Genomic DNA, 23,525 nt, shown 5'->3' with positions numbered 1-23,525 from the left:
CTCTAACTACCTATTCATTTTGATTTCCATTTGAAGAAAAGAAAAGAAAGCTTCTTCTTTTTTTTGTCAAAATATGACTTCTTTTTATCATAAGTTTCAAAATGGCAAGTTTTGTTTATTATTAAAGGGGAATACAGTTCGAGCAGTTTCTTTTGCTTACCTATATTGATATCACCGGAATTTGTTTTATAATTTATTCTCTAATTATGGCTCACAATAGTACACTAACAATGCCAATAGGAATTAGGAGGACATGCACTGGACTAGTTTACAAGCACAGTACAGCAGCGCTTCGATATCCTCTTATTCTTCTTATCAGTTGGCTGCAAAATAAGTAAACCATGTCACTCTTTGAATGTATGTATCTTAAAATTAGAAAGAGAAATAATTTTGTATACATAATTTCACTTTATGGTATTACCTGTGGGCTGAATAAATCCGGAACCTTGATCCTTTTAGAGCCATCAGGAAGACGTTTGCAATGAGAATGATCTTCCACAGCCATAAAATCTGTGCATACCTGCATGGAACAAAAAAAAAAAAGAGAATTAAATAACAAATTACTTTCGGAAACAGCCTCTCTACCCTACAAAGGTAGGGATATGATTTGCATACATGTTACCATACCTAGACCCCTCTTGTGAGATTACACTAGTATGTTGTTAGATAAACTTGCTAAGTTGGCATGATGATGGAGCTGCTAATGTTTTTTTAATTGCAGAAGAAATCTTAGATTTTTCCAGAGAGTTTTCAGTTGTGAAAGTCCTAGTCTTAAGATTTTTTAGTTGTGGATTTCCTAGTCTTAAGGCATGTGGCTGTTGGTTGAATTCCTGTTTATTAGTAAGTTTCTGTTTCAGATTTTACTGCAATTCTGTTAGGATTTAATTGTATTTAAACAGCTCACTCAATACCAATTCCAGACTTTAATAGACTAATTTTCCTTTTCTTTGTGTTTTGTTCATCTGTTAAACATTAACAAAGGCCACACATCTATGGGAGAAGCTAAACTGAAGAGGAATTTCAGAATATGGCAAAAATGCAGCTGGCTTACCTGATTCTTAAGGGTTCCAACCAATGCGTCCTGGCAACCTAATGCATGAACACATTCCAAATTGGGGCACTGGAGCAGCAATCTTTCTGTAAGGTAAAATTTTTATGTAAGTCAATTATAAAGAAAATGCTCCATTTTCCTAAAGCTCAAACACTAAAGAGGAACATCAAAGACCAGACCTGGATTCAGGTTTGTACAGGAGTTCAGGTTCAAATCGTTCAGTTCTGGGCAATTCAGATATAACGCCTGCATCAAAATTTTGGTCAGGTATAACCTGCAATTCAATGAGGAAATTTTTAAGTAATTGAATGAAGAATTCTCACATCTAAGCCAGAGCAGCCCCATAAGCTGAGTTTCTTCAAGCAGGTATGCTTGATAATCAGTTTTTGATATATAAGGTGCTGTTTACTATTGGGAGTTCTTTGTAACTGGAGGTCATTATTTTCCTGAGTTGTTGGATTGTCTAAATCAGGATCAGATATGGTCATACCACAGTCCATGAGCTCTAGATTAGGCAACTGAGCTGCAGCAAATTGAATGCCACCTAAGAAAATCCAACACAAATTAGTGAACAACAGGTTGCTGGGTTGGATAATCACAGAAACAGATCTGAATATTACTTGAAGTGATATTTGGACAAAGAGCAAGGAGAAGTTTAGACAGCGTCTCAGGAAATATGTTGCATATCATTCCAATGCCACTATCACTAATGCTGGACCTGCGACAACAAACATCAAGAGAATACAATAATCAAGATTCGTTCCACTAAATTAGCTACTTTCAAAAAATACAATAATCAAGATGCAGGTTTCGATAAACCATAAGCTCTGCTTTGCTTTATTTTAAAGGGCTGTACTAATTTTTGTGGATCTTCGGATGTGCTTAGAAAGAATATGATAAGTAGAAGTGAAAGACAGTAGTGTGTTGATTACCCATCATTCAGTTATTTGTTATCACCCACAGAGTGGAGGAACCACAAAAAGAAAGGGGTGGAAGGGAAACATACCCACTCAAATCAAGCAACTCAAGGCTTGAGTAGCTTGAAGCGATAGCTGCAACAGATGCATCAGTTATTTCTGAACCCAGTACAAGAGAGAGCATCCGTAACCCCTGAGGTTAAAGGCAGTAAAAAACAATTACAAGCTTTATTAAAGGAAAAAAGGTAAAGAGAAATTCATAAAATGATCAAATTGGATGAACATTGCAAACCTTAGATTTGCTGCTGTTAAAGCAAGCACAACAGCATGTGTTAGGCGCATGGAGGCAATATGAATGTTCTGGAGTCTCGGGCAGCTCCTTCCAAGACCATCGACCATGAGAGTAAGATCGGTGGTATCATTTTCTTGGTGAGAAAAATCCAGGGAAACATCCTTCAAGTTGGGGCAGTTGAAGACCTACAGGGGTAAACACACTTCAGATATAAGTTTGCTTGCACCCCAGAAAAAAAGGAGCAGAACATCATACACTACATACCATCTTAGCATGACAATAGAGATCTGAAAGTGAAAGAGTTGAAAGACTGGTTGAGCAAAGAGTAAAACCCCCAAGATTAGAGCAACCTTCCATCTTGAGATTAGTAAGACATCTTTTCTCAGCAACAAAACGACCCAACTCATCCCTGCAATATGTAGAGATTGCATTCATTTCAGCAACTAACATGTGAACCTATATTACAGAATATTAGAATAGGCCACATCTGCAAACCAGTTAGGGGACTTTAACAAAGTTACATGAAATTACCAACACCTCCGATTCAGGTGCCAAATAAATGACTATGATGGAAAAACATATATGAAGAATTACTGCATTACATTAATTCCCAAGATTCCTGCAACTATGATTTACAGACAAGTTTTTACCTAACATGAGTTGATTGAACTCAATGTATTTCTCCTTTGGCAAGCAAAAAAGAAACATAAGTGACTATTGGGGGGTGGGGGGTTACTGCATTACATTAATTCCCAAGATTCCTGCAACTATGATTTATGAAGTTTTTACCTAACTTACTCCTCCTCCCTCCCAAACTCAGAGTTGATCGAACTCAATGTATTTCTCCATTGGCTACAAGACTTATGGCAAAAAGAAACCTAGAGAAATCATGAATGTTTTACATCTGCATCTGCCATCTAGGCATATAAACAAAGCATATATTCTGAGTGTGATCAAAGAACAGTAAGTTTCTCTTGGGCATGGAAATCATAAAAACTACTGCTTATGATGCAATACTGATTTGTGGTGGGTGATGTGAAGATAGCAGATAACATAACTGCACAAAACTAACTAGAGAGAACAACAAGAAAATCCTAAGATAACATACATATATGTAAGTGTACTGCAAATTAGATATCTAAAGCATACCCAGTGATCCGATTGACTGAATTACACATAAGTATCTCCATTGAATCCAGTTTAGGACAGGAAAATGCAATGCAGGCCAACATGGTTGCATCAATGTCACTGCAATATATACACTGTCAGCAATAATCGTTCAATTGAACATTCTATCACTGCTTAGTACACTATCATTTTCCTCACATCCAGCCAAGTAGCCCGGATAAACCTTGCATCGTATACTTATTACAATTTTTAACGATAATTTAAGTTTGATCATAAGTAATGACGAGGCAATCTCATTGTAAATTATCAAATGTTAACAAGTTACAATTTTTTCTTTTTATGTTCTTTTATTTTCCTTGTTAGATAGAAAAGTTTAGTCCTTTATGTTTAGTTCCTGAATAGGACTAACCTTTCCAATCTTAGAGAAAGCTTAACAAGCCCTGGACATTTCTTTAACACCGACCCGACAAGCCCAATCTGGGCATTTACGGGAACCCTAAGTCTAAGCTCCACAGCAGATTTCCAGATCCTTCTAGAAGTTTCCGACCACCCCTTACAAACCCTCGCCGATGAAAGCAACGCCGGAGGCGGTAATCTCTTAAACACTTCCCATAAACAACTCGAAGGCAACGCTCCTATCCCCGATCCGGACCCAACTAGATCCGATTCGTTATCCAAATCGGAGAACTCCCCATCGTCATCAGATCCAGGTGAATCATTAACATCAACGTCATCAAATGAAAGTGCTCGCCGGAGCTGTGGGAGTACATGGCGTTGCGGCATGGGAGGTGGCGGCTGAGGACGAACAACGGAGGGTGGGGAAGCTAAGAGTGACGAATCGGGATTGGGACTGGGATTATCAATCGGATTAAGGTTCTTAGGGAAATTGCAAACATGGCCTTTTTTCGGTACACCGCATCGGCCACAACTGTAGCTACCCCGCTTCTTGCCACGTTTTGGAAGAATAACTTCGGAGATAGGAGTGGTGGTGTGGGGATGTGGATGCCGGCCCTGCATCTCGAGTTCTCCGGCGATTGGCGGACCCAAAAAAAATGTACAGTCGTTATGTGAGTTCTTCCGATCAGATTTTTTTAAGAGTTATATATGTATAAATTTAGGATCCGCCATTGTTAATCGGAATCTTCCCGGCGGCGACAGTGCAATGTGTAGGTAAAATTGAGGTTAGAGATGAGTTAAAATAAAAGGTGGGAGAATGGCGCGGGAGTTTTCTGTAGTTTGGCGCCTCCGCCTAATTTTTTTTCATTTTAATACAAAATAGGTGTTTTTATAGGCTGCAATTCTATTATGTACTACTACGTCTTTTAAAGGGAAGAAGAACAACATATTCCAATTTCACGTAATTTCATAAATGGAGTCAGATGAAAATAAATGAATAATGATTACAACAAAATAGTAAATTAATCCAAGTATGAGAAAAAATAACATAAGTAATAAAAATGTAAATGACAAGAGCATCTCGTAGAGTACAAATTACTACGGAGTATTATTGATACGAAAGGAGAAGCTATGCATGCGGTCATTTCTTTTGTTCAGTTAGAGTTGCGTCATATTCTATTTAATCATCTCTCTCGGATACATATTTGATCTACTTTTTCCTCTAATAAAATTCATCTAAGTTAACCTTTCATACCTCCACACCGAGACATTCGCGCTTCTTCACTTATGGACCACCTTAGTCTCGTCTTCCTCATTCTATCCTCTAATGAGATCACTCCATCTTATCCTGAATATCTTTTATTTCTGATTTTATCTTTCCTAATATGCCTACATATTTATCTTAGAATCCTTATTTTTACAACTTCTAACTACTGAACATGTGAGTTTTTAAAAGGAGTTGAAGAAAAATAAAACTCCATCTCTAAATATGTAAGTGTCATCTTAGCAAAAAAGAAGCCCAAAATAAGTTTCATTTTTTAAATTTAAGACAAAATTAGTAGTATTTGTTTCTAACTCTATTCTTATCTTAAGAAGAAAAAAAAAACTACTCATTCTTAAGTAGTACTCAATTCTCAATAAACATAAAAATAATAACTTAATAAATTATACATCATATTTATTTTTTACTTAATAAAAGTGAAATAAACTAAAGCGACAGCTTTTCTGCGAAAAGGGAATATCATATGGTAATTTGGATGGGAATAATTTTATTGATTTAATGCTTTAGTCCTTTATTGTAGTGCATGTGTATATTGTGTTTTTTTTTTTCATTCGGTACATGTGTGTATATATATATATATATATATATATATATATATATATCAAAACATATGAAATGATCGACGAGTATTATTTGGTAAACACAACATAAATTTATTTGTAATTATGTTTAGTTGAATCTTAATATTATCGTTAAAAGTATTATTATTGGAAGGTAAATATAACACTGAAATCTTTGACCAAATTCAGACTAGTTAACGTCCTTGAAATTTTTTAACGTAAAATAAATGATAATTAGCTAGACGAATATTCAATAGATATATCTACAGTTGAGTCGTATTATACAAGTGTTTAGTTTAATTTACTCTTTATAGAATTGAAAAAAACGAATATATAGTACAATTAGCAAGTGAAGAAGAGAGCAAATGATAGATACAATTAATTAGTCATAATTATTTTAGAGAATGAAGGTCAAAATTTAAAGGGACATTGCAGAATCTTCATCCTCATCAAGGCTAGAAGTGTAAACAGTGTAAAGAGACCAAATCAAACCGAAGATTCCAAAAAGGATCCAACCAAGAAGATTATTACTGAGCCCAAATGGAAGCCCAGTTCCTTCTGTGCTCATTCTTTCATCCACTAAAGCCATTGCTGTTGGGCTAATTGCTATTGTTGCTGCACATGCTGCTGCCACTAATGATCCACATATTCCTAATTTTGACTCTTCTCTTTCCATTGAACATTTCACCTTTCCCATATTCTTCCTCATGGTTGGCAACCCTGTAAAACCAAAAATGTGATATATTATGTTAAGTCAATTCGAACATACTCTTTAACATAATGTAATATTATGTTTTAAGGATCAAGTCTACACAGTAACATGTGTATGCTAGAGATAGAAATCAAGGTACACGTTCGGCAGAGTTCCAATTTTCATATTACTCTTGTCTTGTCATGAATTTCAACCTTCATAAAGATACGTGCATCTATAAGTCAGTATAACTAGAGAATTAAAGTGGGAATCACAAAATTAATGCATTCCTTCCAATTAATTATACTTATCAATACGATGATATCTTAATTTAAGAAAAGAATATTAAATAGGATAATTCGATTTCCTTTTCAAAATGAAGGTTTAACTAAACATTCCAAGTGATGCCGTGAATGAATTAAGTCATTGATCATATCATGATACCCATTATATCTAAGAAAACTCAACTAAAATATCATAGGTCAAGAACAAATTCAAGAAAATGATCAAATCACTAGTTCTTCATATTATTACTAGACAATCACATAACGTTATTTTTCAGTTAATTTGATGGTATAAAAATGAACGTACCAAGAACAAAAGAGGGGCGGGATAGAGATGGCTTGTGCACGAGGGCCGCACGGGCGACTAAAGAGGTTGTGGTACAAGCAGTGATGCTGGTAGCCATTGTGTTTTGTTTTTTTTTTTCAGTCAGAAATGAGAAATCAGAGAGCTTCTTTATCTTCAATACTAGTACAACATCTGCTACAAACACACACCTACATTTTTGTTCACACAACATCGATTACTTAGATTGCACCTCATCTCTTACTACCCAACAGTAATATGCCAAGTGTCCTGCCTTATTATATATATATATATATATATATATATATTAAATTTGTCTCTCAATAACAATCGATATTTTCTATAATAATATTTTGCTTTTATACCTAAAAGTTATTAAATAAACAACGTTGTCATAAGAAGGTTTGACATTTCCTTTGTTTCCGAATATTCTCATGATAACAGTTTTAAAATCAGTGAGAGTTCTATAGACCAATATGAGTACTCTCATTTTCCATTATTAATATATGACGATTATTGAGCATAAACGTATACTAATAACGAAAAGAAGAAAAATAAGTTGCTTGAATTATCCTAGGTAATTTATTAAAACAAAAAATAAATTTCAATGAGAAAAACTAAATTCACATGTAGAAAATGGAGAATATTGAAAAGTATGTGAAACTATGTTTTGCACTGAGTTGTTAATCGTGACTTTGAGTACTATTGTTATTTTTATTTGCGCGATACTGAAACTTTTATATTAATAATAATAATCGCATCGTTTAATTTGAGCGACAAATTCTGGCACAATACATCTATGTAATGAAGAATAATTAGAAACATGAGTTGAGCATTATATAATGGAAAATATATAATCACTTGAAAAATTTACCTAGATAGACATTTTATTTTATCATAATCTCTAAAATTTTCTATCATTTAAAAAAATTCAAAATCCCCTCTTGGATACATTACTCCTTTCTCGCTGATACATTCATATCTCCATCTCTGATACATCACTCCTCTCTCGTTGATACATTTTTATCTCCCTCTTTGATACACCTCTCTCCTCTCGGAGACATCCTTTCCCTCTCTGATACATCCCTCCCCTATATATCCGAATGTCATATCCCCTCTCTGATACATCATTTCCCTCTCGGATACATCCCTCCCCTATATATCCGGATGTCCTATCCCCTCTCTGATACATCCCTCCCTTCTATGATACATCCCTCTCTTATATATCCAGATGTCCTATTCCCTCTTTGATACATCACTCCCTTTTTGGATACAACCCTCCCTTATGTATTTGGAGGTTTGCTGATGTATTCGGAATCTAATAAATTTTATAAGATTCTTGTAATTTGAAAAATAGTAGATAAATAATGTATTTAACTCTTAACACTATAAAATTTATGTAAATTATACAAATTATACTGTATTGCAAAATTTTAAAGATAGTTCAACATCATTCTTTACTTTTGAGTAATGGTGAGCAACACATAATTTTAATTAGCTGGTTACTAAAACTTCTTAGGACAAAGAACTTCCCTATCTGCTATATGATATATTTTTTAAAAAATTCTGTCTGTATATCTAAATTTGATAGATTTTCCTCGACACAATTAACTGAAATTTCACGAATTTCTTGATGGTAGAGTTTGTGATGTCTTATTATAGAAACTATCTAATTGTACAAACATTCACATCATACTTATTAAATATTTCAATAATTTGAAATAATGATATTTATTTTACTGATTAATAATTTCATACCACGTTTTTAAGTCAAATACAATTTTGATACATGTTTTTTGCTATCAGATACACTGAAATAGGGAGAAAGGCGAGCAAAAATAAGAGGCAAACGAGCGAGATTTGTCTTGTATCTCATATACATGTGAATCACACTAGATGTATACTAGATAGATATATTTGGTGTGATTCGCATGTATCCAGGATACTAGATACGTGAACGAGATGAGAGAGAGGTGAGTGAGATTTGTCTACGTGTCTCGATACATGTGATTTCACTTGGATACACTATACCTAAAACAAATTATACGTAAGACCCTATGCATTTTGAGATAGATATATTTGGACACACCAAAATCTGGAAGATTCATAAATTGCAAACTAGCGTGTATATAGTAATTAGTTTCTAAACTAGTGAAAGTTTTGTAAGTTACCATTAAATATTGGTGTTATGATGTCAATGGGCCTAAGAGAGAATGTTAGACTGTTTATTAATTTATGTGTGACTCAATTAATATATTTAAAGCTCATAATTATTTTTTAATAAAAAATAAATATCATCTCTTACATCAGGTACGTCCATCATCAGTTACTTGATGGATGTACCTGATTAAGCTCAGGCTTCTATAAATTGATCCTTACTTCTTCATTAGGGTTACAACATATTCTTTTCATTTTTTCATCACTAACGGCGGCCAGGGCAAGGTGGTGACCAAATTTTCAACTAAGGATTTTGCTAAGTTCTTATCACCAGGTATGCTTTCTATGAAAAATTCTATATGAAATTATCATGTTCGAGATGCTGATTTGTACGTTGAATATATGTGATAATTTAAAAGTTTGTGTTTGAAGTATATGTTTTTTTTTTCAACTATGAGATTTAACTGAAGAAAGAGATTTTATTTTATTTTGATATCTTTGTGAATAAAAATTCAGATGAAAGATTTTCTTAGATCAAAATTATTAACTGAGAAAAAGTAATCAAATAAACTTCTCCAAAGGCTCCAAAGAAATCATTCTAATAAATTTATGATAGGTGCACCACCAGTCAATCTAGTAATCCTCTATATATTTACCACATCATGCTAAATAGAAAAATAGCTAGCCATTAAGATTATCATCCAACGAGAGATACGATCTAATTCATTTATTTTATTTTTCGCTTAGTCTATTACTTAACGAGTTATTATTTAAAAATAAATTTATAAATAATATTTCTATTTTTACTTTACTTTATTTAATTTCAAAATAATTTGTTTTACCAGATTAATTTCTTTTCAACCCATTTGATATGAAATTTAAGTAATTGATTTGTCTTTTTAAACACTTGAGAGAGCAATGTTAATTAGTTGTTGGTGCATATATACTTTTTGTCACTTTATTTTATCAGAACACACCATTCAAATCAATATTCACTGTTTATTTTTAACTATCCTTTTTTTAAAAAAAAATATGCTTTTGTGATGATTATAATCACTTGTTACTTCTTTTTTATATATGTAAATTTCAAGTATGATTCATTTAGAATATCACGCTACTTATAGAAAAATAGTAAATGTTCTTTTTAAGTATAAACTAAAAAACACTTTAAAATGTCCATTTTAGGTAACTTATTGAAATTCATTAATAATTTTCATTTTACATTTTGAATGAGAAAATTTTAGTGTTTGTTCATTACAATATTTTTAAAATGTCGTAAAAGTTCTTTAAAAACGTATATGTTTAGATCTTTTTTTCAAGAAACTATTTCAGATATTTTTTCAATTAATATATTTTGTTACCTTAATATATATTATAGATATTTTCACACGTGTTTAAGCCACATAAACTTTATTATATGTATAGCCCTTATAATTGTATTCAATCAAATTTTTCCCATTATTGAATCATACATCTTTCTTGTTATATTTAATATAGAGTAATTTTTTCTATTGAATTAAGGTCAAGATATACGTTTATATACTCTTATATCTTCAAATAAAAACCTATAACAAATCAAATATAATTTTTTTTTCTTGAATGATGACTGGGAATTCTTAGCTAATGTTTGACCATATATTAAATTTATCTTCAAATATTTTTTAAATCATGAATTTCGAATTAGTTTTTTAGTTCATAAATCTTCAACTTATTTTCACAAATATAATATATATATATATATATATATATAAAGTTAACATAATTTCAAAAACTCATACATCATTCTTATGTATGTTTTAAGTTGGGGGTGTTCAAAATTGAGTAAATTTTGGGTTTAGCAAACATAAAGATCATATTTGTATAATATAGCTATAATTTGTATAATTGCGCGCCATAACAAATTTTATGTTTGTTATGGAGTATCAGATTTGTATAAATCGCAGACAAACATTCGTTTGTATAAAGCGCAACGATTGTATATCAGTTAGATAATTGTATATATGTAATTACTATGTATATGTATCAATGATTGTGTTTGTATATCTGCACAAAAGTTGAATTTGTATACAATTAAATCGAAATAAAATATTTGTATATCAAATCTCTCTATATCTCACTTTATACAACACAAACTATAAATTGTAATTTGTATAATTTGTGTTTGTATAAAGCGAGAAAGAGAGAAAGACAAAAGAAGACTGGTAGAGAAAGATATGTATGTATATAATTATAAGTCTATATGACGAAAATATATGTATTTGTATGTGTATATAGAGTTTTTTCTCGCATTATACAAACACAAACACAATTTATACATTCGTGTTTGTATAAAAGTGAGAGAGGCGAATGACAAGTGTTTGCTACAGATTAAAATTAAATGAAACTGTGGTTATAACATTTAATTTGAGTTAATAGTTTGCTATTTTATACAATTTTCCCTTCAAAATTTGGGTAAAAAAGGAATCAACTCAAAAATAAAACCAAATTGATTAAATAAATCAATTTTTTGGGGTTTTGTTTGATTTGATTTTACATTTTAAAAATCAATAATGTTTTGTTTGAGTTTGATTTTGTTAATTTTTTTAAGAAATAACAGAATCAAACCGACAAATTATATACATATTTTTTTATAATTATTTATATATATATATATATATATAATATTATTTTTACGACAATTTTTTAATAACTTTTATATATTATCATTAAAATTTAATTACAATTTATTAAAAAAGCCAAAGAAGATGTCAATATATTGTTGGTTTCATGTAGTGCATGATAATTTTTGGCGGGACTAGAAATGTTATTGTCTTTTTCTTGTCCCACCAAGAGCTGTTATAGATAATCATTTACATAAAATCAATAAAACAAATACTTTCGTCTTGAGGTTTTTGCCTCATAAATAAATTATAACTAAATTTTGAAATATATATAAGATATTAATTTTTTTAAATAAAAATATATATATTATGTATGTAGAATTATAAAATATACGCATATAATTTATTGATTCCGTTCGATTTTTGAAACAAAATCAAAATCAAATCAAAGTTTACCATTTTTAAAAAATGTAAAAATAAAACTAAACTAAACCCAAATAAAATGAATTTATTTAATCGATTTGGTTTGATTTTTCAATTTGGATCAATTTTTATTCAATTGTGAACACCCTAATTCTAAGTATGATTCATTTACAATATTTCGATACTTATAAAAAAATTATTAAATGTCCACATAAAGTACTAATTAAAAAATACTTAAAAGTTATCTACTTTAGGTAACCTATTGAAATCATCAACTGCTCGTCTTATAATTTTATTTTATCTTTTTACATTTTTGAATGAGTAAATATTTGGCGTTTGTTCATTTCAATCTTTTTGAAATGTTGTAAAAGATTTTCGAAAACGTATTTGTTTAAGCCTCTTTTTTGTAAAAAAAAATTCAGGATTTTTTTTTTTTTTTATAAAAAAAATATATCATGTTGCCTCTATATATATTATATATATTTTCACACGTATCACAGTCGTATTCAACAAAAAAATTCTCATTAGATCATATATCTTCCTTGATTTATTTAAAATATTGAAATAATTTTATCTACTGAGTTAAGGACAAGGTATATAAATATATATACTCAAGTATCTTCAAATAAAAGTTATAACAAATCAAATATAATTATCTAATATTTTTTCTTAAAAAAAGTTCTTAAACAAGGATCACATTTTTAGCTACTATTTGACCAAATTTGAAAAATCTATCTTCAATTATCTATTTGTCTTAGTCAATTTCTCTTTTCACAAATGAAATATATAAATTTAAGTTCCAAAAATACAACTTTAAAAATTTATAACCTGCCGAAACCTTAGCTAATTAACATGCAGACATATAATTAGATTTTTCATTTAATATGCCGTCACCTATTTTAATCTCTATTCACAATCGACGCACCTTATTCTTTTTAGAACAAAATACTTTTATAATATAATTTCCTAAAAGAATACTATAAAAGTAAAACCGTAAAAATAGAAAAAGAGTAGTAGTAATAAGTATATAGCAGTGTGTCCGTAATATTAAAGAAGTAGGGAAAAAGTATTCTGTTTAGTTCACGCCATTGTGAAGTCGAAGCCTTTTCTCTCGATTTCAACTCCCAAAAAAACCCACAAGAAGAAGAAGAAGATCATCGACGACCTTAATCCGCCACCCCACCCACCCTACCTGTTCTACCCCCAATCTATCACCGACCCACGTTCCCTTTTCCCAAATCAAATCGACCCATTTGCTCAAATTTCAATCTTTTTGACCCAGATTCACACTTGTCCTTTTCTGTTGTGTTGTATTAATTGCAGAGGGAGTGTTGTTTGATGATTGTTGGTTCTGTTTTTGGGTTTAATGCATATAAACAAAGGGGGGAAATCAATGGACGTAAATTCCGTTGTGTTCATGTGGTGTTTGTAGCATGCACTGATTGAGTTACGTGGGGTTTGAAGGTATAAAGAGGGCTGAATTGGATTTCATTCGAACTCGACTGTTGGAAAGTGGAAATGCCGAATCAAGTGGTGAAAGTGAAGAGGGAGAAAATTGCGGCATGCATTACATGCCCTCTTTGTCATAAGCTATTCAGAGATGCTACTACTATTTCTGAATGTCTTCATACGTGTAAGTCCCTTTCTCTCTATCTGTTTCTATGGCTTTTGGTCAATGTCAGCTATTCGAATTTTGAATTTTCGATCTGGGTTTGCTTTATTTGGTATCAGTTTAGCTGGATTCATGCGTTCCAACATCTGGGTGTTTTAAGAGAATTGTGTATACAATTACCTCTTTGTCTGTAGAGTATTTGAATGATTATATCGTTGTTTGCACATTTGGTCAATATCTTGGTTTTATCAACTAAGTGGAACGAGTCTTCTGTTTGATTGATTTCATTTAAATGAGTTTCGCGTATTTACTCAGTGGTAGATGAGTTAAATCAGCAGTTTCTGATTTATATGGATATTTCCTGTTCAAGATATTTGCTAGATGCTCTTCTCACAGAAGAGGCAGATGCTTGGTTCATCATGGATAATTGAGCTGCAATGAGATGTGGTCAAGTGGCACATGACTTATTTTCATGCTATATATATCTCTTGAAAGGGTTCATTTGGAAAATTCTAATGAAATGTATGTGTCATTTATGGAATCATTTCTAGAAAATTATTTTTTTTGTGATCATATTGCGAGGAGCATGCTTTGATTTCCCTAAACAGTGTATATTGTCGTATGAAACCACATGTTTTGATAAATGAATTAAACTTCGTTACATTCTTTTCATTGCTCTTAAGCAGAAAATCTCTGCATTTTGGTTTGGGCAATACTGACACTAGCTTCTGTTGTTTCAAGAAAAGATGAGCTTTCCTTCTGTGCTAATATTGTTTCTGGAATTCATCCAGTTTGCAGGAAATGCATCTATAAGAAACTCTCTGATGAAGAAACTGAATGCTGTCCAATATGCAATATTGACTTGGGATGTGTCCCATTAGAGAAATTGAGGTCATATATTTTTACTATTGCTCGTTTCACTTTTTCTGTTAATCCGAATGTCCAAAGGTGTGCTTCAGTGTCAATTGACATATTGATGTAGATAGTTCTAGTTTTGCTTTTGCGTTTTGTTCAACCACATGGAATCTCTAGCAACATATCACACTTTTGATTAACTTCCTTCTGTTAGCCTATTAAATTTAACAACATGGAGTGTACTGCATGTTCAGCTCCAGACTGCCTTGTTCTGTTGCCCCTCTGAAGTTTGATATGCAACAAGAAGTTAGAGGCGTCTTGTGTGAAAGATATCAGGTGGAAATTTTAGCTGTATAGATTCTTAATGATTATTTAGCTGGAGAGGCCAAATGCCTGGCTATGCATGTAATACCTTCTTACTTTCCTGGTTCTTACTTTTTATTGACCTAACATCAATCAATGATGCATCTGAGAGCAACACATTATGCTCACTGGAGGTTGAAATTTCTATGAAGTATTGAGATTTTCCCACTTTTTCCCACCACAGTTGCTTAACATAGTCCATCTCCAAATAAGCAAGACTGCAAGTCGTTCATCGATATTTCACATATATGAGTTAGGATCTGAAGAATGCTGAGCAGAGATCACAGTGCAGTGCTAAGCAGGATTGTCACAATTGAGTTAGGATTTCACTAAGAATACTGAGTAGAAAATAGAAATCACAGTACTCTTCCATGTTTGTGCTTTGTAGCTAAGATTTACTAGCAGGTTATAACTGAACACAAGGCAAAATTTTGTATTCACTTTAAAAGTTGATATGTGATAATTTTATTATCTGACATACCCCACATGTTAATCTATCTTTCTTGTTTCTTCTCATTTCAGGCCAGATCATAATCTGCAAGATATAAGAGCAAAGATATTCCCTTACAAGAGGCAAAAGGTGCAGGCACCTGAAGTTGTGCCTTCAATTACCCCTCCAATCAGGAGAAAAGAGAGATCATTATCATCACTAGTGGTCAGTACTCCAAGAGTATCAACACAGACTGGAACAACAGGAAGAAGATCAAAATCAGTGGCAAGAAAAGCATTACGAGGCTCCACATTTTCTGTTGAGAAACCTGTCAGAAAAGAGGGAAGTTCTGGAGAAGATCAGCTGGATAGCGCTAGTTCACCTGAGACTTTGAACAAGTTCACTCAGAACATTAGGCAGGTAAAGTCATATTCTTTGATGGTGGTGTGGCGTCTCATCTTAGGCTTCCTTGAAATATTTTTTTGTGGTTGATGTCAAGCGTATATAGGTAGTACACTTAATCATGCCTCTTTTGCAGAATTCTTCCAGTGCTGAGCTATTTGGCCAACCCACACCTGATAACGAAACAGAGAATGGCATGGATCTGTGGGAAGGTCAAGTTGATTTGTGGAAACCTTTGAACTGTTTGGTGGAAGCAGCAAACCGGAGCAAGTCTGCGAAGTTTACTTCCCCAGGTTCTACTGCCAAATCTGAATATCTGCATTCCCTTGACAATGAGGCTCATGTCCGTAAAACTAAAGTGAAAAAACATGGACTGGAAACCAAAGTCCAGGATAACAAGAATAACAGTGGACCTGCTCATTTGGGGTCAGATAAACCTAAAAAGATGCGGAGAAATAGCCAAAAGAAGGCATCAGAATCTGGAGGATTTAGTATTTCACCACAAACTGTGCTGGATGCAATCGCTACCAAATGTGAAAGGAGGAATAATTCAATTTGGTTCTCATTAGTGGCCTCTGAAGATCAGTAAGAATCTGCCTTATCTTGTAGATTTTGTTATAAAAAAATATCTTTTCTGAGAAAGAAGTTGTATTTCTAAATGTTTCTACTCCGATTTTTTTTTCAGGGAGGGAGATGCACCCTTGCCCCAGATTTCTGCAGGTTACTTGAGAATAAAGTAAGCTTATTTGTGATATCATTCCAGACTTGTTGTGACACAAGTTATCTTGAGTTGCTGTTTCTGTCTAGGCTTAGCATTCTTAGTTATGCTCCAATTATCAGAATGAATTGCACAAAGAATGTCTATAGCTGCAGGAGTAGATACTTAAAGCCTTGATATCTTTTGCACCAACTATGTGTTAGAGGGTGGAGAGGGGGTCACATACCATTTCTTCTTTCGAATTTTGGATGTAGACACTACTGGTATCTTTTGGTTGTAACTATGACATCAGCAATTTCTTCTAGTCCCAAGAAAGGAATAAGAACTAATAACTGCACGTAGTCTTGTTCCAAGGGTACGAAGACTAGATTTATATTGGGAAAGCTTTAAAACTGAGTATATTTATATGCCATGAGGACTAGGTTAGCATTTGATTTAATCTATTAAATTTGAGCATTTAACAAGCTGATCTACACACTTCTTTTTGGAATGGTAGGCATGCATCAGGTGGGATCAAATTGCAGGTATACCACAAAGACTAGGAAAGAAAGATATGACCTAGATTAAAGTTGCAAGCATTTTGAATTGAAAATTGATACTAAGTTACTAACTTCTCGTTGTTAATTGCTAAATATTGGACTAACGAGTTCTGATTTTAAGAGGCGTCATGATCCAGTCTTATATGTTCTCTTGTGATGAGTTGGGATTAAAGTTGTCTAAAGAAGTAAAATCCTGCATCATACTTAGGGTCCTGGAATCTTCTACCATATAAACCAGTACACATTTAGTTGCTAGTAAATATTTGTACATGTCTTCCAAGCTTTCTATTTCCTTTTATCATGGTCTCTGATAATTGATTATTGTCTATTTCTGCTTATTGTGGTCTTTTACCACTACTGTTTGATGTCTTCTCCAACGCATCTTCATTTACTATTGGTTGGTTGACCTCTTTCTTGTGGCATGATATCATATGAGGGAATTTCGCATCCTGTCAAGGATGATTCTCTCCAATGAGTTAGGCTGCATCTTCTGTTCCATTGATTGATCCTGTTTGTCTATTCGAAGCTAACTCGTACTATCTTTCCCTTACTTGAAGGGTTTTTTTGAACCATTAAGAAGCTGGTTTATCCTTTCAGCATAAGTGGTTTAGGACAGTGTTCTGTAATAATTCAACTAGTTAAGTCAAATTCCTGTTGTTCAACCTACAAAATTTGCTTGAGTGCAAGGTAAAAGATACATGGATGTGACTACAATGGTGCTTCTTGGTAGAATTGATCAAGGGGGACTGAGCCACTCATCTAACACCATAAGCTTCTCCTCTTTGTTCCGTTAGGGATAAGCTGAGATGGCATATCTGTGTCTCTGAGGCTCCTTGGACGACCTTGAAGATTTATATCTGTAATCTGCATGCTGTTTTGCAAACATTTTTTACCATTGAGCTTTTGGCTTTGGCGATCCTTTTTTCCCCTTCACTTGTTATATAGCAACTAAAGTATTGCCTCTTTAGAAATATCTCACATATAATTTCTTACTTACACTATCTCACCAATGTTGCCATGTATTGGTAATCTTCTCAACATATTATTGGCTCAGTTTTTGAATTTGAAAATATTGAATGGGATGTAATACTAATAATCCACCTTTTACCAATTTCTTCTGGTATTATAAGTACCACCATCAATCCATTCTGATTTTCTATTGTGTGGTTGGTCTTTGTTGAGATTGAGAGGGGCTATAGGAAGATCAAGGGAAAAGTAGAAAACTAATTAACCGGAAAAAATGGATTATTTTGTGAAAAGAACTTTTGGTCCTATAAAAAGCGGAGCACTAAAATTAAGATTAATTTGTCTGCTAATAGAAGGATACAGACACTAGTTTAGCGTTTTGAGAGTGTTTGCACATTTTCCTTGATAGTATTGATAATGGTATTCATGTTCTGTTTCATTCTGTTGCAGGAATGGCAATGTTCCTGTTTCTTACATCCAAAAGTATTTGATGAAGAAGTTAGATCTTATCAGTGAAGATGAGGTATTTTGTTGCTCTTTGGCTGCCATTTAGCACTAAGAGAATGTTGTCAACATTTATGCACTAAACAATCCAACATTATTCTGGTTAAAGTTCAAATTTAACATGGAGAGGGGTGATTTTTTTGTAATTCTTTGTCCTGTTGGGTGTGATTTTGGTCTAGTAATAAGAAAATTGGTCCAACTGAGGAAATTTTTGGGAATGGAAGGTGTACAAATTGCTTTAATGCTGAAACCCCAATTTCAAGATGAACTAAATCACCTTGCATCATGTTTGGTAACATGTCTTACGTGATGTCCAAAGGGAATATGTGGCATCTGTGAGTAAGTTATTTTTCAGATTTACTGTTTATTTTCTTTCAAATTCAGAAGCGAAAAAAGCTGTAAAGAAGTGTAGAAGTTGGCGAAAAACAGCATTTTGTGTTACACCATACATAACAAAATTAGTAATCCGTGTTAGTTTTAATGTTGGAAGAAGGTAGCGGTTTCAAGCGATTTATACAAAAATATTTATACAAATGGAAGCTGGACTATATCAAGTCGTTAATGAGTTTGTACTAGAAAAGATCTGCACAGCTTTAATTAGTTTTGGTTCTAGGGTCTATCAGTGACTGGGTTTTTCTAAAGGTTTATTGTATTTCAGCACAAGTGAACATGAAGTCAAGCAGGTGAGTTTCAGGGTGTTGTGTTTTTATGATGTGGGTGTTATCCTGGGAAGCATCTGTAAGTGACAACTGTGACTGATACCATTTGTCTTTCTTGGAAGTACACTAACTGTTTCACCTTGTATCCTTCAAAGGAGGGAAAGTGAGATTATTGCACCCAAGGGTGTGGCCTAGTTGTCAACGAAGTGGAAGGAGAACCATGAGGTTCAAATGCCAGCTGATGCAAAATACTAGGTGATTTCTTCCCATCTGCCTAAGCTTTAGTGGGCAGAATTACCTGGTACCTGTGCTGGTGGGAGGTAGCAGGTACTCGGTGGAATAGTCGAGGCAGACACTGACAACATCCAGAAAAGAAAGAAAGAAGAGAGACTGTTATCCTTGAGTAATTTCAATGTAAAAAACATATCATGATGGTTCCAGTTTTATACTCTGCTGACTGTTTATGTTGTTTTGTAGGTTGAAATTAGATGTATGGGCCAGTTGATAGCCCCCAGTTTGCAAGTGAATACTTTGGTAGATATGTGGCTTGAAACTACTACACCAGAAAGCGTGCCAGTTATTACTGGTTCATCAGCAAAGGATTTTGTGATGGTGCTGTCATATGCTCATAAGGTCCCGGTCCCTGTCCATCCAGCTTCTTGAGTTGTCCTTTCTGCCTTCAACAATCCATGTAATATCTGGCATAAGTTGAAGTATTAGCCGATAATGTGTCCCATAAGATCATAAGTTATTTTACAACTGCTGCTGCTGGAATTGTCACAAATCAGCAGCAAATGAGCAAAATTCCCTTTGACAGGGTGCTGAACAACTGAAGCTTGGATCTTCTTGCTTTCGTCGAGTTACTTTGCGTTTCTCTGATGTTGTATGATTGTACACTACCTTGTACTTTCATAAGGGATGAATTTTGAGAGAATTTTCATTTGTCTTTTTAAACTACCAAGATTCATGGCAGCATGTTCTAGGTCAAACTATCATGTGTGTTTTCTCAGTTTGCCCTTGTTTGGGGCTTGTCTGTTGTTGCATGCTGATCAAGAAATAGGTAGTGGATATGATACTTTGATTTCACAATTTAGAAAGTGCAACAAGTTAAACAGTATAGATTTATTTCAAGTGAAAATTTTACCTTTTGTATTTTCTTTTTGCTCTATACTACACAACTTTTGGATTTCAAGTTCTTTTCATATATCTTTTTGTTGTCTCAACTAAGACTACAATTAATGAAAGTAAAATAGTATGATCAAGGCTGATATTAAATGACTATCTAAACTACTATCTTGTTGGTGTTTGATAAAAAAGGCTAATCACTGATTGAACAATTATGCAATAGTAGTAGGTGAGTTGTTATGTATGCAATACACAAGAATGTGGGAATCGTTATGATTTGAGTGGGATACAAAACTTAATTGTAATTTTCCTAATTAGTATACTCGTTTTGGTTTTAATATTTGATTATCTTTTTCACATTAAATACACTTGAAAATAATTGCTACACCATATGATGTTATCATAGCTTTTTACTAAAACGAGGTCATATTTCAAATTTAATCTTCACTCATAGATTTTGGAAGTTATTTTTAATTTTTTCCCCTAAATATCTATTTGATCATAAATGATCAAAATCATAAACTTTTGAGAGTGGTTTTTTAAAAAAGTTCCTTAAATATCTATTTCAATCTTAAAGTTTTGATCTTCATTCATAGATTTGGAGCAGTTTTTTGAAAATTTCCTCAAGTAAAATTTGATCATAAAAACTAGTCTTCACTCATAAATTTTGGGAGTTATTTATTTTTAAAAAATCTTAAATATTTATCTCCATATAGATTTTGTAAGTAAATATTTGTTTGACCATAGATTTTAAAAGTAATTTATTTATTTTTTTAAAAATTGATCATAAATTTTGGAAAGTGGGGGTTTTAAAGATTTTTTTAAAATGTTTGTTTGACCATAAAATTAAATTTGATCAGATTAAAAAATTATGATCTTCAATTATAGATTTTGATAATAGTTTTTGAAATTCAATCTTAAAAAATAAGTAATTTTTAAAACAATTTTCTTGAATATCTCTTTGGTCATAAAGTAAAGTATCATAAAAAAAATTAATCTTCCGTCATAGATTTTGAAAGTTGTTTTAAAAAAAAGTCTCTAAATATGTGTTTGATCATAAAAAAATCTGATCTTCAATCATAAATTTTGTGAGTAAATTTTTTAAAAAATTCTTAAATATTTATTTGTCCATGAAATAAAATTCAATCTTAAAGTTCTAATCATCAATCATAGATTTTTGAGTAGTTTTCAAAAAAAATTCCCTTAAATATCGAAAAGGTCATGAAGTAAAATTTGATCATAACAAATTGGTCTTCACTCATAAATTTTTTGGAAGTAATTTTTTAAAATTTTCCTTTCAAATATCCATTTTTGGACATGAAATAAAATTTAATCATAAAAATCTGGTCCAGTCATACATTTTGGGAGAAGTTATTAAAATATTGACCTCAAATATATATTTGATCATGAAGTCAAATTTGATAATTAAAAACTGATCTTTAGTCATAGATTGTGAGAGTACTTTTTAAAGTTTTTCCTTAAATTATCATTTTGACCATCAAGTAAAATCTGGTCAATAAAAAAATTATAGATTTTGGAGTAGTATTTAAGATTTTTATTTAAATATTAATTTTAGTCAAAGATTTTGAGAAAAGTTTTTCCTTAAATGTCTTTTTGACCATGAAGTAAAATTTCATTATAAAAACTTAGGGATCTTTAGTCTTAAAAATATATCTCATACTTTTTTTTTTCTTTTTTCCAATCAATTTGATAGAAGTAGAGTTTCAATGGCAAAACGAAATGATGCAGAGAAAAATCACAAATTAAGAGTTAATTTGATCTCAAAGAACATAAGAAAACTAGTATACAAGGGACAAGAAATAACAAGAATATTTCAAATGAATGATGAGGTTGAAGTTGTAAGTGAAGAAAAAGGGTATTTAGGTTCTTACTACAAAGCAACTATTCTTTACCCTGTTGGCACTTGTAGTGATTACAGAGTCAAGTACAAGACTCTCGTGAGTGATAATGATCAAACCACGCCACTAGAGTGGTTTATACGTGCTTCTGAGCTCCGTCCTGTTCCACCTGAAATTCCACGTGAAACAAAGCCAATGGAAACCTACGATATCGTTGATGTGTATGACAATGAGGGCTGGTGGATAGGGGTTATCACTGCCAAAGTTGAACAAGAGTATCGTGTCTATTTTCCTACTACAAAGCAGGAGATTGTGTATTCTGCTGATAAGTTGAGGTTTCATCAGGAATGGTCTGATGGCGAGTGGAAATTTCCTTCACTTGGTTAAGGATACATTGTTGTTTTTTTAGTTCATTCTAGTGTGCTATGAATTTACTTAGATCATTTCAAGTTTAATTTAGTCCGCAACATATTATGTATGCTGATCATCCAATATATTTCAATAAAAGATTTTGGGAGTAATTTTAGAAAATTTGTTTTCAAAATTTTGAACTTTCACTAACAAAAAACTTTTAATCCAATTTAATGCATGTTCAAACACAACTTCACATTTTAAAAACTCAAATTTCAACCTTCAATCTTTTATGAAAAAATTAATATTTAATCATCATCATCATATCATATATATATACTAAAAGTGGGAACAAAAAAAAGTTGAAAGTTGAAATATCATTTTGCCTAAATTATTATAAATATTTAGCTAATTACATGTTTAAATATTGTTTTATTTAGAAATAATATATTTGGACTGGTTTAAGAGTCGCCACTTAATTTTTAAGAAAAATCAAGAAAACTATTGTTTTCAAAAGACTAAAACAGGAATCTAATGAAAACTTAAAAAAGGGGTTCGAGGTTCTTATTAATATTCTAGGAAGGTTTTTTAAAGCACCTAGAATATCCGCTAATGCGGTTATCCGACAATTAATTTATTTGGCTAAAATAATTTTAACTTGCAAAATTTGAACTATTTGTTAGTTAGGACCATTTTAAATAAAATGCAGAAATATTCATCTAAGCGAAATATTTTGTAAACTTATACTTAAGTTTTGTAAGAGATGATCGGTTTAGTTAAATTGTTAAATCAAAATGAACGTCTCTCGGGGATTTGAATTTTTCGACCTTAAGGTCAACGGCAAATATTAACAAGTATACAAATATAATAAAATAAAGAGGGAAAGGGAGTTGGACCCAAATCTGGTTTCTGTCCGCCTGGACCAGTATTTGGGTCCATTTTTGTTTTGGGCCTCCGGCCCATTTGTGTTATCTGCACCTGTCCTAAACTAACATAAAAGTTATTTCTTTGGGCCTCAGGCCCGTCTTCCACCTGTCCTAAATACTAATAAGATGAA

At 32.3% G+C, this 23,525-nt stretch overlaps 4 protein-coding genes across 4 annotated transcripts; 2 read left to right on the top strand and 2 right to left on the bottom strand.

The window, feature by feature from the left end:
• Positions 1-176: 176 nt before the first annotated feature.
• On the bottom strand, positions 177-4,656 carry LOC125807868 (F-box/LRR-repeat protein 17-like). Its single transcript, XM_049487607.1, has 11 exons — positions 3,798-4,656; positions 3,410-3,508; positions 2,525-2,669; positions 2,261-2,445; positions 2,058-2,162; positions 1,672-1,769; positions 1,375-1,595; positions 1,231-1,297; positions 1,052-1,137; positions 422-520; positions 177-323 (listed from the first exon to the last, which is right to left on the bottom strand). The coding sequence occupies exons 1-11, from the start codon at positions 4,403-4,405 to the stop codon at positions 264-266; spliced, it is 1,773 nt and encodes a 590-aa protein (XP_049343564.1). The 5' UTR covers positions 4,406-4,656; the 3' UTR covers positions 177-263.
• Positions 4,657-6,040: 1,384 nt separating this feature from the next.
• Positions 6,041-7,066, bottom strand: LOC125807688 (photosystem II reaction center W protein, chloroplastic-like). The gene is made up of 2 exons (XM_049487421.1): positions 6,909-7,066; positions 6,041-6,346 (listed from the first exon to the last, which is right to left on the bottom strand). The coding sequence occupies exons 1-2, from the start codon at positions 7,003-7,005 to the stop codon at positions 6,045-6,047; spliced, it is 399 nt and encodes a 132-aa protein (XP_049343378.1). The 5' UTR covers positions 7,006-7,066; the 3' UTR covers positions 6,041-6,044.
• Positions 7,067-13,196: 6,130 nt separating this feature from the next.
• On the top strand, positions 13,197-20,165 carry LOC125807930 (E3 ubiquitin protein ligase DRIP2-like). The gene is made up of 7 exons (XM_049487682.1): positions 13,197-13,718; positions 14,489-14,588; positions 15,438-15,765; positions 15,884-16,332; positions 16,433-16,483; positions 18,421-18,493; positions 19,611-20,165. Exons 1-7 carry the CDS (start codon positions 13,604-13,606, stop codon positions 19,794-19,796), a joined length of 1,302 nt encoding a protein of 433 aa, XP_049343639.1. The 5' UTR covers positions 13,197-13,603; the 3' UTR covers positions 19,797-20,165.
• A 1,931-nt stretch (positions 20,166-22,096) lies between these two features.
• Positions 22,097-22,504, top strand: LOC125807805 (protein AGENET DOMAIN (AGD)-CONTAINING P1-like). The gene has a single exon (XM_049487539.1). The coding sequence runs from the start codon at positions 22,097-22,099 to the stop codon at positions 22,502-22,504; it is 408 nt and encodes a 135-aa protein (XP_049343496.1).
• Positions 22,505-23,525: the final 1,021 nt, after the last annotated feature.

This window comes from Solanum verrucosum, unplaced genomic scaffold (assembly GCF_900185275.1).
Source record: "Solanum verrucosum unplaced genomic scaffold, falcon-dt-bn FXZP01000183.1, whole genome shotgun sequence".
In the NCBI taxonomy this organism is placed as follows: Eukaryota; Viridiplantae; Streptophyta; class Magnoliopsida; order Solanales; family Solanaceae; genus Solanum; species Solanum verrucosum.
The sequence above is the reverse complement of the archived record's forward strand: the minus strand, read 5'-3'. Positions and strand labels throughout refer to the sequence as shown.

Coding starts and splice junctions, on each gene's coding strand:
- LOC125807688 (XM_049487421.1), bottom strand. CDS start 7,005: ATGGCTACCAGCATCACTGCTTGTACCACAACCTCTTTAGTCGCCCGT. Junction 6,347..6,908: donor CCGCCCCTCTTTTGTTCTTG/GTACGTTCATTT, acceptor TTGGTTTTACAG/GGTTGCCAACCATGAGGAAG.
- LOC125807805 (XM_049487539.1), top strand. CDS start 22,097: ATGAATGATGAGGTTGAAGTTGTAAGTGAAGAAAAAGGGTATTTAGGT.
- LOC125807930 (XM_049487682.1), top strand. CDS start 13,604: ATGCCGAATCAAGTGGTGAAAGTGAAGAGGGAGAAAATTGCGGCATGC. Junction 15,766..15,883: donor TCACTCAGAACATTAGGCAG/GTAAAGTCATAT, acceptor CCTCTTTTGCAG/AATTCTTCCAGTGCTGAGCT. Junction 18,494..19,610: donor ATCTTATCAGTGAAGATGAG/GTATTTTGTTGC, acceptor GTTGTTTTGTAG/GTTGAAATTAGATGTATGGG.
- LOC125807868 (XM_049487607.1), bottom strand. CDS start 4,405: ATGCAGGGCCGGCATCCACATCCCCACACCACCACTCCTATCTCCGAA. Junction 2,163..2,260: donor TTAACAGCAGCAAATCTAAG/GTTTGCAATGTT, acceptor CCTTTAACCTCA/GGGGTTACGGATGCTCTCTC. Junction 1,138..1,230: donor CTGTACAAACCTGAATCCAG/GTCTGGTCTTTG, acceptor TTTACCTTACAG/AAAGATTGCTGCTCCAGTGC.